This window comes from Psittacula echo, assembly GCF_963264785.1.
Source record: "Psittacula echo genome assembly, chromosome: 3".
Lineage (NCBI taxonomy): Eukaryota > Metazoa > Chordata > Aves > Psittaciformes > Psittacidae > Psittacula > Psittacula echo.
Window position 1 is genome coordinate 60587294 of NC_137736.1, and position 14872 is coordinate 60602165.

A 14872-nucleotide genomic window follows, 5' to 3' on the forward strand; every position below is an offset into this window, starting at 1 on the left:
CCTGTTGTTCCCAGCTCCACACAGGGCCACCATCCCCAGTTGTCCCGCTAGAGGCCACCGTGCCCTCCCGGCGAGGAGCTGGGCTGCAGTCCCCATGCCGCTGCCAGAGTCCCACTATGCCGCCATAGTGACGCGCAGACCCGAGCCCGGCTCGTCGTCGCCGCCGCCGCCACCGCCACCGCGCTCCCCCTACCGGCCCCAACAACCCCGGCACCCCTACCCGGCTCCGCAGGACCCGCGGGGCGGCAGCCAATCCCGCGTGCCGGCCCCGCCCCCGGAGGGCTGCTAGGACCAATCGCGTTCAGGAGAGGCGGGGCCGCGAGCGCGGCCAATCGCTTGTGCGCTTCGTCGTCGCCCCGGCTGCCGGGCCGGAACGCTCGGTCGGTCCCGTTGCCTTACGGCCGCGCCGTAAAGCGAGGCCGGCGCGACAGCGCGCTGGTGGCGTTAGGGAGTCGGGGAGCGGCGGGGCCCTGCCGGAGCGGGCGGATGCCCGGTGGCGGGGGCAGCCCGGCGCCCGGCACTCACGGCGGAGCGGAGGCCGGCGAAGCGGGCGGCGCGGCGGGCGGCGGCCCGGCGGGCGGCAGGATGAGCCTGTCGCCGAAGGAGCTGTCGAGCCTGCTGAGCATCGTGTCGGAGGAGGCGGGCGGCAGCACCTTCGAGGGCCTCTCCAGCGCCTTCCACCACTACTTCGGCAAGGCCGAGCACTTCCGCCTGGGGTCCGTCCTCGTCCTCCTACTGCAGCAGCCCGACCTGCTGCCCAGCCCCGCGCAGCGCCTCACCGCCCTCTACCTCCTCTGGGAGATGTACCGCACCGAGCCCCTCGCCGCCAACCCCTTCGCCGCCGTCTTCGCTCACCTCCTCAACCCCGCGCCCGAGCGCGGCGGTGACGAGGCGGAGCGCACCCCGCTCTCAGGTGCGTCCCGGGGCCGAAGGAAAGAGGGAGGAGGGAGGGGGGACAGCGGCACCGCTCGGCGGCGTGGCTTGCTTACGGCAGCCCCATCTCGACTTCCCGCCCACCGGTCGCTCTCCGCGTTTGGAAGACGCAGGGGGAATTCTACATCGCAAGTGTCTCTGCGCTCGGTGTTGGATAGGCCCCTTGGTTGAGCCAGAACGCCGTTTCTCTGCTGGAGAGAAAGCTGTTACAAAACCCTGGACCTAATAAGAGGCTTTTGGAAGCTTTAAAGCTGTGAAACAAATCTCTCAAAGAAATACATGAGGGTATTTTTCCCACTTCAGTAAACACAAGAGCGACAGTGATGAGTAAATCAGTTTTTAAAACAAACTGCTTTTATAACTTGCCTTGTGATATCTGGTGATAACTTAATAGCGCACTAGTTGTCTAGATTGGGCAGTGTGTAAAGAAACCATTGTGGCTGCCTTAGCATCACATGTTGTGTGTTGAGATGCACAGCAGCAGTCATAGAATCATTTGGGTTGGAAGAGACCTTACAGATCATTTAGTTTACAATCATAGAATGGTTTGGGTTGGAAAGGACCTTAGGATCATCCAGTTCCAATCCCCTGCCATGGGCAGGGACACCTTCCACTGCAGCAGGTTGCTCAAAGCCCTGTCCAGCCTGGCCTTGAACACTGCCAGGGGTGGGGCAGCCACAGCTTCTCTGGGCAACCTGTGCCAGGGCCTCACCACCCTCACAATAAAGAATTTCATCCTAATATCTAATCTAAATCTCCCCTCTTTCAGTTTAAAGCCAGTTTCGTTTCACTGCCTGCTGTTGTCAAAAGTATCTCTCCAGCTTTCTCATAGACCTTGTTTAGGTATCCATCAGTATATCGCTGTATTTTACATCACTGTAGGAGCCGAGTATATCATAGTTTTGTATGTACTCACAAAGACTCATCAGCTGCACTCGTCATAAATAACACACTAGTTTGTGTTTTAGTTATGCTTGTTCTGCATGAAGCATATTGAAACTATTAATCCTACTGCCTCAAAAATCAGGGTTTGTTTTTCATTGTGTCTCCACAGGCTTCTTACCTCCTATAACTCCTCCAGAAAAATTCTTTCTTTCTCAGCTGATGTTGGCCCCCCCTAGAGAACTGTTTAAGAAGACCCCTCGGCAGATCGCTTCAATGGACGTGGGGAACATGGCCCAGTCAGTGGACATAAGTGGGCTTCAGCTGGCACTAGCAGGTAAGAAAGATTTGTAGCTGTGCTTCACTTGTGAATGGAAGTGCCACTTGTCATGTGGCTGTGAGTTACCTGAGAAACACTCCTTTCTATCCTTAATATGAAAAAGGCTCAACTGTGCTTTTTAGGGTCTTCAAGCCTGTGTTCAAAAACGTAGAGAAACTTCAAGTAGAGATCATGTCTTAACTGTTTTATCCCAGTTATCAAGCAGCTTTTTAACATGTATGTCACTGCCTTAAACATGAGAACGTTTTGCAAGTATAGGAAGCCTTTCATCTAAAGTTTTGTGGGTGAGGGTTTTGTGTGGCTTTTCATTTTTATCCCTTTTCACTCTTTGCAGTATTTCTAGTATGAGAGAACAAGCATAACTGCCATGCTGTCATGTACCAATACTTCAACTGTGCCTGGCAAATTGGCTATTACAATTACATCTTCAATTCTATGCAACAGAGTCAGATCTTACAGCATTAGCTTTAGAGTGGAAAGGTGGTCTACTTCACTGAAAAGAAAAGCAATGTGATGCTTACCCTCTGACACGAGAAAAGCAGCAGGAATATGATTGCTGTGATCGTGTTAACTGGTGAGCCACACCTGGAGCTAAAACTGAAATAGAAAATATTGTTTGGAACAAGGAGCCAGTTTGAACACCAAAAATAGTGGGGGGGGGTTTCTGAAGGACGTGCAAATGGACTTTCTTGCTTGAAAACTGACCATCCTACTTCTGTACCTGTATGATGTGGTTTATTGCTCCAAGGTCAAGAGCTAACTAGGCTTTCTCCATCCTGCAGTTGTATCTTAGTATTGTCATTTTTTTCTGTAGAACCTGACATTGACTTGTAGTGCTGTGGTGTAAAAATGTGTAAATATGTCCCCTGGTGTCCCCCTTAGTTACTGTTTCCAGATTGTGGGATCTTTTGAAGAGTTAGATTGAATAACCTTCCTTCACAGGTGAGATAAACCCTTCTGGTTTCTCTCCTGTTCATCCTGTTTATGTTTTATGGAATACTTTAGTGAATTCAGATTTTGTGAAACTTCAGGTAACTTGTCATTTTTAGCATAAGGAATATGTGAAACCTGGAGGTTTTTTTAATTTGTTACTTGTTTTTCCCTTTGGTACTGTGTTTGCCTTCTGAACAGTTTGTTCTCATCAAAAATGAAACATGTAAAGAACCTCAAATCTGTAGTTGTATGGATGTGTACTCCAGGCCATGCATTTTGATTTGTCCTTTTTTTTAAAATGCAAGATACTGATGGCTTAAAATACAGTACAAAGCTATTAATGATGCTTTGCAAAATTAAGCCCTGTAAGATCTGCTTGTATTATTACTTACATAATCCAGTAAACCTGCACCATTAATTGCTTATGAGCAATTGTAGGAGTTATGTAACAAAGCACTTGGTGGCCCTTCAAAACTGTGGTCCCTGGGACAAATTCAGAGCTATGTAGAACAGGGTGATTTTAGAATATGCATGCAAAATGAACCACAATATTTTATAAAGCATTATTTATTTATTTTTCAATCAGTGTGTCTTTCCCAATCCTTTTTTTGTAAAGGGAGGAAAAAAGTACTTGGCTTTCTTCTGAACTTGAACTCATTGTGACAATTCACTTGCAGCTGTATGTTGGGGTTTTTTTTCTAGTTTTGGTTTTCTTTTTTATTTGTAGGGTTGTTCCCCCCCCCCCCCCAAAAAAAAAAAAAAAAAAAATAGAATGTTGGAATAGAGCATCTTAGGAATGAGTATTGAAACTTGCTTTCTTCTCTTCTCCCTTTGGTCTACAGAAAGTTCGTTCAGACCTTGGTCTCTCCCTGTAACTTGTTTTTGTTGATCCAGTGTGTTACCATATCAAAGATACCATTTTCTCCTAGTTGCTCCATAAGGGAACTTAAGTGATAGTATTCTATTTTTTTTTTAAACTTAAGTGACTTAGTTCAAGATGCTGTATTCTTTCCTGTTAAAACACCATGTTCTAATTCTTGGTTCTGCTTACTTGAAATTTTTGATCCAGCCCTAATTCTTGAAGCAGTGAAGGAGAGTTTTTGAACTTCAGTGTATGTAACTAAAGGCTCGTGCAGGCTTCTGAAATTGGTGAATTGAAGGACTGTATCTTAAACTTCCATATTTCTAATTAAGCATCATTAATCACTTAAGCTTATGAGGATACACACAAATCAGTAACCAACTGATGGATTTAAGTTCTAGACTATAAATGAAAAGACAGAAAAAAGATACCCAGTATTCCCCCCTGCACCTTCCCCATGGAACTTCATGTGTTAAATCAACTCTCCTGTTCAGTAGCTAAATGAGGGTACTTACAAGATGGAGCTTGAAACAGTTTATAAAGTAGAAAACGTTTTATAAAATGGCTCATTTGGACTTTGACTTTAAAATTGGGTTTTTTTGAAAATAGCTGCAAAGTATGTTAGTTGTTGCATTTAAAAGAAAGCCATACCCTGTTGTGCTGCTTCAGTGGGCATATATGCAAATGTTTGCATGATCTGAAATCATTGCATAAAGTTGGACAGAAAAGCAAAAAAGAAATTGGCAGTGGTGGTGTTTTGTTTTGATGATCGCAGTTTCAGCGTCTTGTGGTTTTGGTTGGAGTCATATGAATAGCTCATATGCATGAGAAGCTGGGAAGGGTCAGTAGGGTTGCATGAAAAGGAGCAAGCACACTTTGCTTAGAAGAGATGGGGACAGAGAAGCTTTTTTGCTGAAACAATGGAAAACATGAGCTCTCAAAATAGTACAGAGAAGGTCAGCCATTAATTCTTCAGATACAGAAGAGTGATAGATTGCAACAGAACACCACCTAAATATCCGACAATGCAAGTATTGAGCCCTGTAGTTTCTTTTTGGCCAGTTTCTTCAAGTCTTTAGCTGTATATATGCTAAGCTAATACTATTTTGATATAACTTTTTTATGTTCTGTAGTTTGACCTTTAAAAGGACACTTTCAGCTCCTCTCCGCTTTGCTTTAAAAGATGATATATGTAGAATCACATAACAATTCAGTTTTTCCCACACAAGCACTTACTGTAGCTTGACAGTGAATGCAAAAGTATCTTACACAATGCCACTGAAATGCATTGGATAAATCTGAATAGCTCACTTCAGGTCTAGTATAACCAGTATATTGAGAAGTCTGTAAATGTATCTGTGTAGATATTTCTATTCCCTGCCTTGAGAAGAGATTGCAAAACTAGACATAGCATATGAACTTACTAATGTGCTTTTAGATGCAGGTTACATCAGTTAATTACTTTTTCTAAAGCCAAGACTATATTTCAGGTTGATTTCTTCTTTATCCTTGCTGCATACCTCTGTCCTTTGTGTGTCAGTTGGCACTCTTGAGTACTAGCTGCCTGACACAGTACTAGATTTCTTGTTGATCTTGTCTGTGGTTTTTTTTAAGCTAGCTGTTTGTTTCTCACTACTCTTAGTATTCCAGGCATTTCTGTTTCAATTTTATGCTTTAATATTAAGGATGGCCCTTCTTTCAGAACGTCAGTCCGAGTTGCCAACACAGAGCAAAGCCAGCTTTCCCAGCATCCTCAGCGATCCTGACCCAGATTCTTCCAACTCTGGTTTTGACAGCTCCGTTGCCTCCCAGATCACGGAAGCCTTAGTGAGTGGACCAAAACCTCCCATAGAAAGTAAGTGAATTTTCACATTTTTGGTTCTGTAAGTCATAGAATCATAAAATAGTTAGGGTTGGAAAGGACCTTAAGATAATGTAGTTACAACCCACCTGCCATGGGCAGGGAGGCCTTGTACTAGATCATGTTGCCCAAGACTCTGTCCAGCCTGGCCTTGAACACTGCCAGGGATGGAGCGTTCATGACATCCTTGGGCAACCTATTCTGTTGCCTCACCACCTTCACAGTAAAGAACTTTCTTCCTTATACCCAATCTGAACTTCCCCTGTTTCAGTTGAAACCCATTACCCCTTCTCCTGTCACTACAGTCCCTGATGAAGAACCCCTCTCCAGCATCCTTTTAGGCCCCCTTCAGATACTGGAATGCTGCTGTGAGGTCTCCACACAGCCTTGTCTTGTCCAGGCTGAACAGCTCCAACTTTCTAATCCTGTCATGACATGCTGTGTTACTATATTTCTCCAGATGAAATGTAATGTAATTCAGAATTATGTTCAGAGTATGAGCTGGGAATGAATATGAATAAAACAGTGCAAAACTGTCAGGGTTATCTCCAGATCAGACTCCATAGTGCTTACATTTCCAGACTTTTAAAAATCTGGAGCCTATATTCAAGCTGTTACCCATGTTATCTGCTGGCTAAAACACTGGGTCTAATGCCCCTCAGATCTTAGTCCCCTGCACTGAGATCTGCATTGACTGTTAACACCTTCCAAGAACCAGTTACTGTGGAAGGAAAAAAAGACCATGAAATCAGTAACTTAATTATCTGAATCAGGCCAATCACTGAAAATCAAATAAATGTTTATGTGGGAGGCAAATAATATTGTAATGCTGTTATAATAGCTTAAAGTAATGTGGGCTTTGGGGGCCTGCTTTTTGTACTAATGTAAAACTGAATATCTGAAGCTTAAAAACCATTTCACATTTTTGCCATTTTAGGTCACTTTCGACCAGAGTTTATCCGACCACCACCTCCACTCCATATATGTGAGGATGAATTGGCATGGTTAAATCCAATAGAGCCAGATCACACGATTCAGTGGGATAAGTCAATGTGTGTTAAGAACAGCACTGGAGTAGAGATAAAAAGAATTATGGCAAAAGCTTTTAAAAGCCCCTTGACTTCCCCACAGCAGACACAGGTAAGTATCATGCACTTTTCTGCCAAAAATGGTTTTCTAACAAGCTGTCTATTAACTCGTATATTTTAGAAAACTTGAATCACTTTAATTTATCTGTGTTTGGATTCAGGAAACTCCAAGGACTTTCAAGTTGTAAAAACCTAAGTTTTGACTTGGGTTTGTATGAATAAGGAAGAAGTCTTTAAACTTCATAGTATTGACTGGACATAGTTACAGTTGATCAATAAGTGACACCAGTATTTTTCTGTGTGGAAAATATAACAAAGTCGTTCATGTTTCTGTGGAAGCTTTTGATAAGTAATTATTTCAGAAATGCTAACACAATTTCTTTTTTTCTTAAATTTCGTAGTATTACCCCTGATTTCAGTGGGCTTTTTCACTAATCATTATGCACTATAAAATATCGCTTACTTGCAGAACTTTTTCTGACCGCACTGAACTCGAAACACTTTCTGCTGGACAGGAAACTGAAGAAAACTGAAACTTCTCATGAGTTTCTTCCTCCCTTCCTTGCCACCCACTGATGAAAGACTGCTAAATGCTTTATTAAAGGTTTTACGGGCACAGTTGTCTTTCCATAGAAATGTTCAAGTATACCTCCAGTGTCTTTGAAGTAGAGATGTCTAAATCTAAAGGGTTACCATTCTCCTGTAGCTTAGATATAATAGAGCAGTTTCTTCAAGCAGTAATGTGAATAGCTAATAAAAAATGAAGTTTTTCTTTTCTTTCTTTCTTCTTTACAGCTCCTTGGAGAACTGGAAAAGGACCCCAAGCTTGTTTACCACATTGGTCTCACTCCTGCCAAATTGCCAGATCTGGTTGAAAACAATCCTTTAGTAGCTATAGAAATGTTGCTGAAACTGATGCAGTCTAGTCAGATTACAGAGTATTTTTCTGTCTTGGTCAATATGGACATGTCCTTACATTCAATGGAAGTTGTAAATCGGTGAGTACTATCTCAACTAGAAGGTTTCCTTAAGTATGTAAAAGAAATAACTGAACATTTTTTAAGTGATTGTGAGGCAGGCCACAGGGCTATATTTGGATATGTTCCAAAGACTACCAAAAATAACACGAATTGAAGAAATGACTAATCAGATTACAGTGAAGGAAGGATACTATCAAACTGTCATTCCCTTTCCAGTTTCTCTATCCTGTTTGTGTTATTTAGGGTTTTTTAAATACTATTTTAATAGTAAGACTTTTTACTATAGTACTTCCTTTTTCGAACTAAGGAAGCTAATTTTTGGCCATAGTAAGTTCATTGCTTTCTATGACTACTGGACTGCCTCTTTCTTCCATAAATGCTTTACTTGCTTTTCATGTAGTTCCTTATTGGTGGTGCTTGTAGTTAAAGAAAAAAACCCCTCTTATTTTACTCCAGACTAAGTTTGCAAAAGCAGCTGTGGGTTGGTAGTAAAGAATTGACCCTCTCTGAAATCTTCAGTGCTAAGTTCAGAGAATGCTGCCATATTTTTAGTTCCTTTTTACAGCAGTGCTATTTTAAAATATTACTGTAATGTTAACAGCTTGCTATTTAGCAGTAGCAAAACTGCAACTTGACAGGAAAAAATGCCCACAATTTCCCAGCATACATATTACATTTTAATTATTATCTTTTGGTTGATTAACATTAACATGTATTTTTATTTATAACGTACCATATTTTACCATGTTAAGTATGGTAAAAAGCACGTTTCTTGCACAGGTGCTATGCTAGTTAATCTTTAAGGCCCTGTTCCGAGTATGGAGAAGTTTATCCAAAAAACCCACTCTGTTACTCTTATATTATTAAGAGTATATTATCAATATTATCAAAGTGTCTCTACTTCAAAAAGAATGGGGAAATACATACTATGTTGTGGATAACTTCAACTGGAGTTGATAATTACTAGAAAAGAATTTTATCAAACTGGTATGTTCAGCTCAAAACAGTATTTAAAATGGTTGTCACTTATGGGAGTCTGTCACTGGAATCTGTGATGTCTAAACTTTTATTCAGACATCAGGTTCCTGGTTAATAGATGAATTTCACTAGCAAGTTCATATGCTGTGTCCTAGGAAGGTGCAAATTTTGTTACTCACTCTACACATTCAGTGTGTTGTGAGGAATCCTCCACAAAAAAGTTAATGCCGCACAGCTAATCTGCTTAAACACAACTTGCAGTCTTGACGCAGCTTGAGTGACGAAAGGTGCTGTTGTTGAACAGCCATCCTGCTTTATGTTCCTGCCCTGTCTTCACTAAGAATAACTTCTGCATATAGAGACAACCCATTTTCTTAACAGAATGCTAGTCCCTTCAAAGGGAAAACTTCAGACAGCTGTTCTCCACAAGCTACAAAAGTACATCTCCCCAACTTACTTTCTTCCATTTCTGGGCAATTGCTGAATGTGAACTACTGAATCAGCCTTGTTCAGCAGTCTCTTTGCAGCAGAGTTGAATTGCACCTTAAATATCAATTGAGGAAAGAAACATTGCTGAAATAAATCCCTCCCTACTGGTGCAGACTGGCAATAGTTACTGCCCTGAAGTTGGGCTAATGATGACATGTGGCAATAGTGGCAAGAAAAGAGCTTTTATCCCTTTCCGGAATAACTACACCACCAGTTGGGCATATTGGTATTCCAACAGTATAGGTACCATAAGAACAACTTTTCTCAAACTACAGTGTGTCTGTCAGTGCAAACAGGTAGACGCTGATTTCTAAGGGAAATAAGGCAAAAACTTGAATAAAAACATGGTCTAAACCATGCAGTTTTCCCTTTCACTACTAGAGATTGGAGTGGTTTAGGGTTGTTTTGATTAAGTTCTGTTGTAACGTTATGGTGGTTCTACATTTAGAATCATAGAATAGTTACGGTTGGAAAGGACCTTAAGATCATCTACTGCCAACCTCCCTGCCATGGGCAGGGACACCTCACACTAAACCGTGTTACCCAAGGCCTCATCCAACCAGGCCTTGAACACTGCCAAGGATGGAGCATTCACAACCTCCCTGGGCAACCCATTCCAGTGCCTCACCACCCTCTCAGTAAAGAATTTCTTCCTTATATCCAATCTAAACTTCCCCTGTTTGAGTTTTAACCCGTTACCCCTTGTCCTGTCACTACAGTCCCTGATGAATAGTCCCTCCCCAGCATCCCTGTAGGCCCCCTTCAGATACTGGAAGGCTGCTATGAGGTCTCCACGCAGCCTTCTCTTCCCCAGGCTGAACAGCCCCAACTTTCTCAGCCTATCTTCATACGGGAGGTGCTCCAGTCCCCTGATCATCCTTGTGGCCCTCCTCTGGACTTGTTCCAAAAGTTCCATGTCCTTTTTATGTTGAGGACACCAGAACTGCACACAATACTCCAAGTGAGGTCTCACGAGAGCAGAGCAGAGGGGCAGGATCACCTCCTTCGACCTGCTGGTCACGCTCCTCTTGATGCAGCCCAGGATACAGTTGGCTTTCTGGGCTGCGAGCACACACTGAAGCCGGCTCATGTTCATTTTCTCATCGACCAACACCCCAAAGTCCTTCTCTGCAGGGCTGCTCTGAATCTGTTCTCTGCCCAACCTGTAGCTGTGCCTGGAATTGCTCCAACCCAGGTGTAGGACCTTGCACTTGGCATGGTTAAACTTCGTAAGGTTGGCATCAGCCCACCTCACAAGCGTGTCGAGGTCCCTCTGGATGGCATCCCTTCCCTCCGGCGTATCAACCAAACCACACAGCTTGTGTATGTTATCTTGAGAGCTGTATTGCTTTTTCAATTAAGAAACAGTGTCAGCTCAAATACTTCAGTAGCAGGTATTGTTAAACCAGAAACAGGTGTGCTTTGCTGCTAACCCTTGAAAACACACTAATACCATTCTTTGATGCAATAGTTCTCCAGTTCTGTAGTAAGATGCTTTTGAGATTATTGTGCATCATTAATCTCTAGTTAAGATTTCTATCTGGTCAGGATCTCTTATTGGAGCTGTAGGTATTCATGTTGTTTCAGTTCCTAGGGCTAAAATTGGTATCTGAAGGAACTAAGGAAGCTAATTTTTGGCTGTAGTAAGGATACGACTGGAATAATTCCTTTAAGGAAGGAGTTCAGCATTTAAATTCAGTTCTTGGAATTCAAATATGAATAAGCAAAATTGTATTGCAGTGCTTACTGCAAAAGAATTTTGGTATTTAGATAACTTGGGGCTTCATTGTAAATTGGAAACTGGCATCATTGACTCATTTGTGTAATACATAGCAAATTTTTGTAGGTGTGTCAGATATACTAGAAAAAATCAATCTAACTTTGCTTCTGTATTGTGTCAGAGTTTTAAAAACAGAAAAGGTTTGGACTCTTAATTAAGACATTTAAATGATTAGAAATGTGTTTGTGGATGTTGTCAGAAATCAGCTCTGTATGACATGCCTGGGAATAAACTAATAGCACAGGTCTAACTCATCTGTTTGGCAATGGAATCACTAGATTGATGGTTTCATTAAAGTACTGGATATTTTTAATTTGAACAGGCTTACTACTGCAGTTGATCTCCCACCTGAATTTATTCATCTTTATATCTCCAATTGCATCTCGACCTGTGAACAGATTAAAGACAAATACATGCAGGTGAGTAATAATTTGGTTAGGAAAAAGGGTCCCATATGATGCTCTGTGTAGTATGTGCTGAGATTTTACAAGGCTGATAGCATGAAGCTGTTCTGTCTTGCTGCTTCTTTATTTCAAAGGCACTGTCTTTTTTCCTAACACACTACGCAGTTCCTTACAGTGTTTAAGAGATGTTTCTTCACCTCTTCACATGACTTCATGAGGAATTATGGTTCCCTGTTTTTCTGTAGACATAATACAGTTCCCCCTGGCAAAACTGCAGTTTTGTGTCACTTGGGTCCTTGCATGCAAAAGGTTTATCTGTCACTCAGTGGGTCTTTTCACCCCCTGTATTAGTTGTTTGCCTTCTACTCAGTTTTAAGCTTCAAGATTCTTTCTTCACAAGTGTGCCTACCAATTCCAGACCTTTGATATGATGTTACAAAACTCACATGGAAGTCTTGCCCTCAGTCATAAGCTACAACAGCTTGCAGATCTCCTCGAAGACCTAAACCCTTTTGTTTTGTCTTCCTAACACCATACTCTTCGCTTGTGAAGCCTGTCATACCTCCTCAGCACCAGCATGCAAGTTGTAGCCATTTCAAGGATCTCTACCCCCTGTGGAGGTTTTCACACCTTTGGCATAAAAGGTTTACTGCATGCTGTGCCAGGTACTCCTTCTGTCCTAAGCTGATCTGTTGGTTTCACTGGGTTCCTAGTAGAATTTTCTCTTGGATACCTCATTAGTGAAAAACAGCTGCATGTTCAGTTTACCCAAGGCTTTGTGAATCTTAACCAAGTCCTGCCTCACAGCCCTTCAGTACTGAGAGGACAAAGCTAACCTCTTAAGTCTCTTGCATCAAGGCAGCTGTTCCTTTCCCTTTAGCTTTTTTGGTGTCATTCTTTAGTGCCTTCTTTAGCTCTACTATATCTTTAAGCTTCAAAGATACAAATTGCATGCAGTATGCGGGATGCCGTACAGGGTGCAAATACAGTTTTAGATAGCAGGAAAAAACCTGTATCTTGTTCTCTGTACCCTTCCAGATGACAAATAACCATTCATTATCTTTTGGTGGCTGCTGATGCTTCTCTGCTTTGGGACTCAGCCAGATACACATGGGTGGCTTGATCTGTGACCTGCTGAATAGCTGTGCCAATTGCATTTGGTAGCAGAATAGGAAAATAGCAGCAGACCTGAGATGCAGCTGAGAGTATGTCCAGAGTTGGGACACTGTGCTCAAAAGAGCTGCTGAGAGCATATAGCGGCTGTGCTTCAGGCACACAGGGGACAAAAAAGAACAGAGGGTCAAGGACACATACTGATCACGAAGTAGAATGCAAAGCTTGTGAGATCTAACGTTTGTTAATACTGTGTTTGAGGCCCCACAGCAACCAAGACACAAGATGTTGGAAAAGCACAATATAAAACCAATCCTCTTGGAAGTGAAAGAGGCCCAGTTCTCAGAGGTTGTTAGTCAGCTGCTATGTTGCTTTTGTACCTTTGTTCTGAGTTTCACGTTCCTCGATTATTAAAGTTACTCTTGTAATTAATTTGTGTTGCAGAGAAAACGTGATGCCTTTTGATTGCAGTGAGGAAATACCTTGTTCGGTTTCTGAACTCTCTTGGAATGGGTAGCAAGTTCTGCAGTAGTAAGCACAGGTCCTGTAAAAACGGTTCATGGCTTCTTTTTGGTGTCAAATAATCTAAAATGCTTTGGACATTTAATCTATCAAGTCCCCTCAGTTCTGTCTGATGAACCTTGTTCATGTTACTTTTAGAGAGAGGTTTAGCTTCAGCTCTTTCTCCCAGTGTGAAGTATGAGACCACCTTAGTCGTAAAGTAAGATCTGGTTTTGGCCTTGAGGAAAAATGTACCCCGTATAAAGTGACTGGATCTGCATATGACAAACTGTAGGTGCCAGTTCCTAGATCTCAACTTCCCAATTCCCAGTGTGCGCTTTCAAGTGTTGACCTAAACAGTGCTTAGGAAGGAAGAACACTTCAGAGATCACATCTTTTCACTGCATCAGGCAGGAAATGAACCATGAGCTGTGAGGCCTGATCTTGGTTTATGTGTCCCTCGTACTGTCTTTCTTCAAAGATGGGGTAAGAGAGGCATGTGCTAATTCCGCAATAGAGCACTTCCTATAAAACAAGTTGGGGATCAGTTCTGTTGCTGTCACTTCCCCTCTGGAGTGCCATAATCATGTGGTGACTAGGGAATTTTGAGATGGGAAGCTTGTTCATTTTTCTTTATAGTAGTATTGTAGAAAATAAGACTAAGCAAGACCCTAGAGATGACATCATCTTAAGATATGATCCCTTCCCTCTGACTTTATTCAGAGGTTACATAATAAGGAAATTAAATGCACAGGTAGATCTGGTGCTTCACTTGTGCATGGAATTAATCTTGAGAAAGCTCTAGTATCCAGAGGCACCCTACTATAAAGTAGAGGAGTCCATTTTTTGCAAGCAGTAGTAATATGGGAGATGGAAGAGTAGGGGCAGCGCCTGTAAAGCTTGGGAACAAGATTACTGCTGAAGCTGAATTGCTGCTGAAATGCCTCGGTTGCACTGCTGAGGGCCGAGAGTCCTTTAACTGACTTGGTTGCTAACATTTTTTGGCTTATGAGACTGTATCTCTTGTTTCAGAACCGCCTGGTACGTCTGGTTTGTGTCTTTCTTCAGTCTTTAATCAGAAACAAAATTATTAATGTACAGGACTTGTTTATAGAAGTGCAAGCATTCTGCATTGAGTTCAGTCGGATACGAGAAGCAGCTGGCCTCTTCAGATTGCTGAAGACACTAGATACAGGGGAAAATCCATCAGAGACAAAGACATCAAAATAAAACCACTGGATCACTGGCAGAAAAAAATCCTCCCAGTGTTCTATACCAATCAATTGTATATTTAAACATTAAATCACTGGATTAATGATGTGATACATTATAAATAGTGTTTTATTCATTTAAGCAATAAATAATGCTTTTTCTGATACACATGCTTGAAGTTTATGAAACATGTTAGGCCTTACGCTTATTTTTGACTATGGGTTAAACTCGTATGTCATATGCATATCCTGAACTCCAGGCTCCAATTCCAGAGAGAATGTAAATGATACTTGCCATTTCACAGCAAGTTGAAGTATTTCATGAGGTAGTTGCTGTCTTTGTGTCCGTCACTATCTGAAGTCAACTTCTGTCAAGGTAAGTAACTTCAATTCCCTTTTGCCCTTTCTTTACTGTACAAGACCTTCTAGAAGCAGGATAAACTTACACCTTAATGCTTTACTTCTAAGTTGAAGTACAGTTTTACTGTTTTCTATGTAACTAGTACCCCCTTTTCAA

General features: G+C 42.2%; 1 protein-coding gene across 1 annotated transcript; it reads left to right on the top strand.

The window, feature by feature from the left end:
• The first annotated feature begins 353 nt into the window (after window positions 1-353).
• Window positions 354-14522, top strand: CNOT11 (CCR4-NOT transcription complex subunit 11). The gene is made up of 7 exons (XM_080614272.1): window positions 354-913; window positions 1988-2152; window positions 5653-5805; window positions 6749-6951; window positions 7695-7897; window positions 11449-11545; window positions 14177-14522. Exons 1-7 carry the CDS (start codon window positions 487-489, stop codon window positions 14372-14374), a joined length of 1446 nt encoding a protein of 481 aa, XP_080470398.1. The 5' UTR covers window positions 354-486; the 3' UTR covers window positions 14375-14522.
• Window positions 14523-14872: the final 350 nt, after the last annotated feature.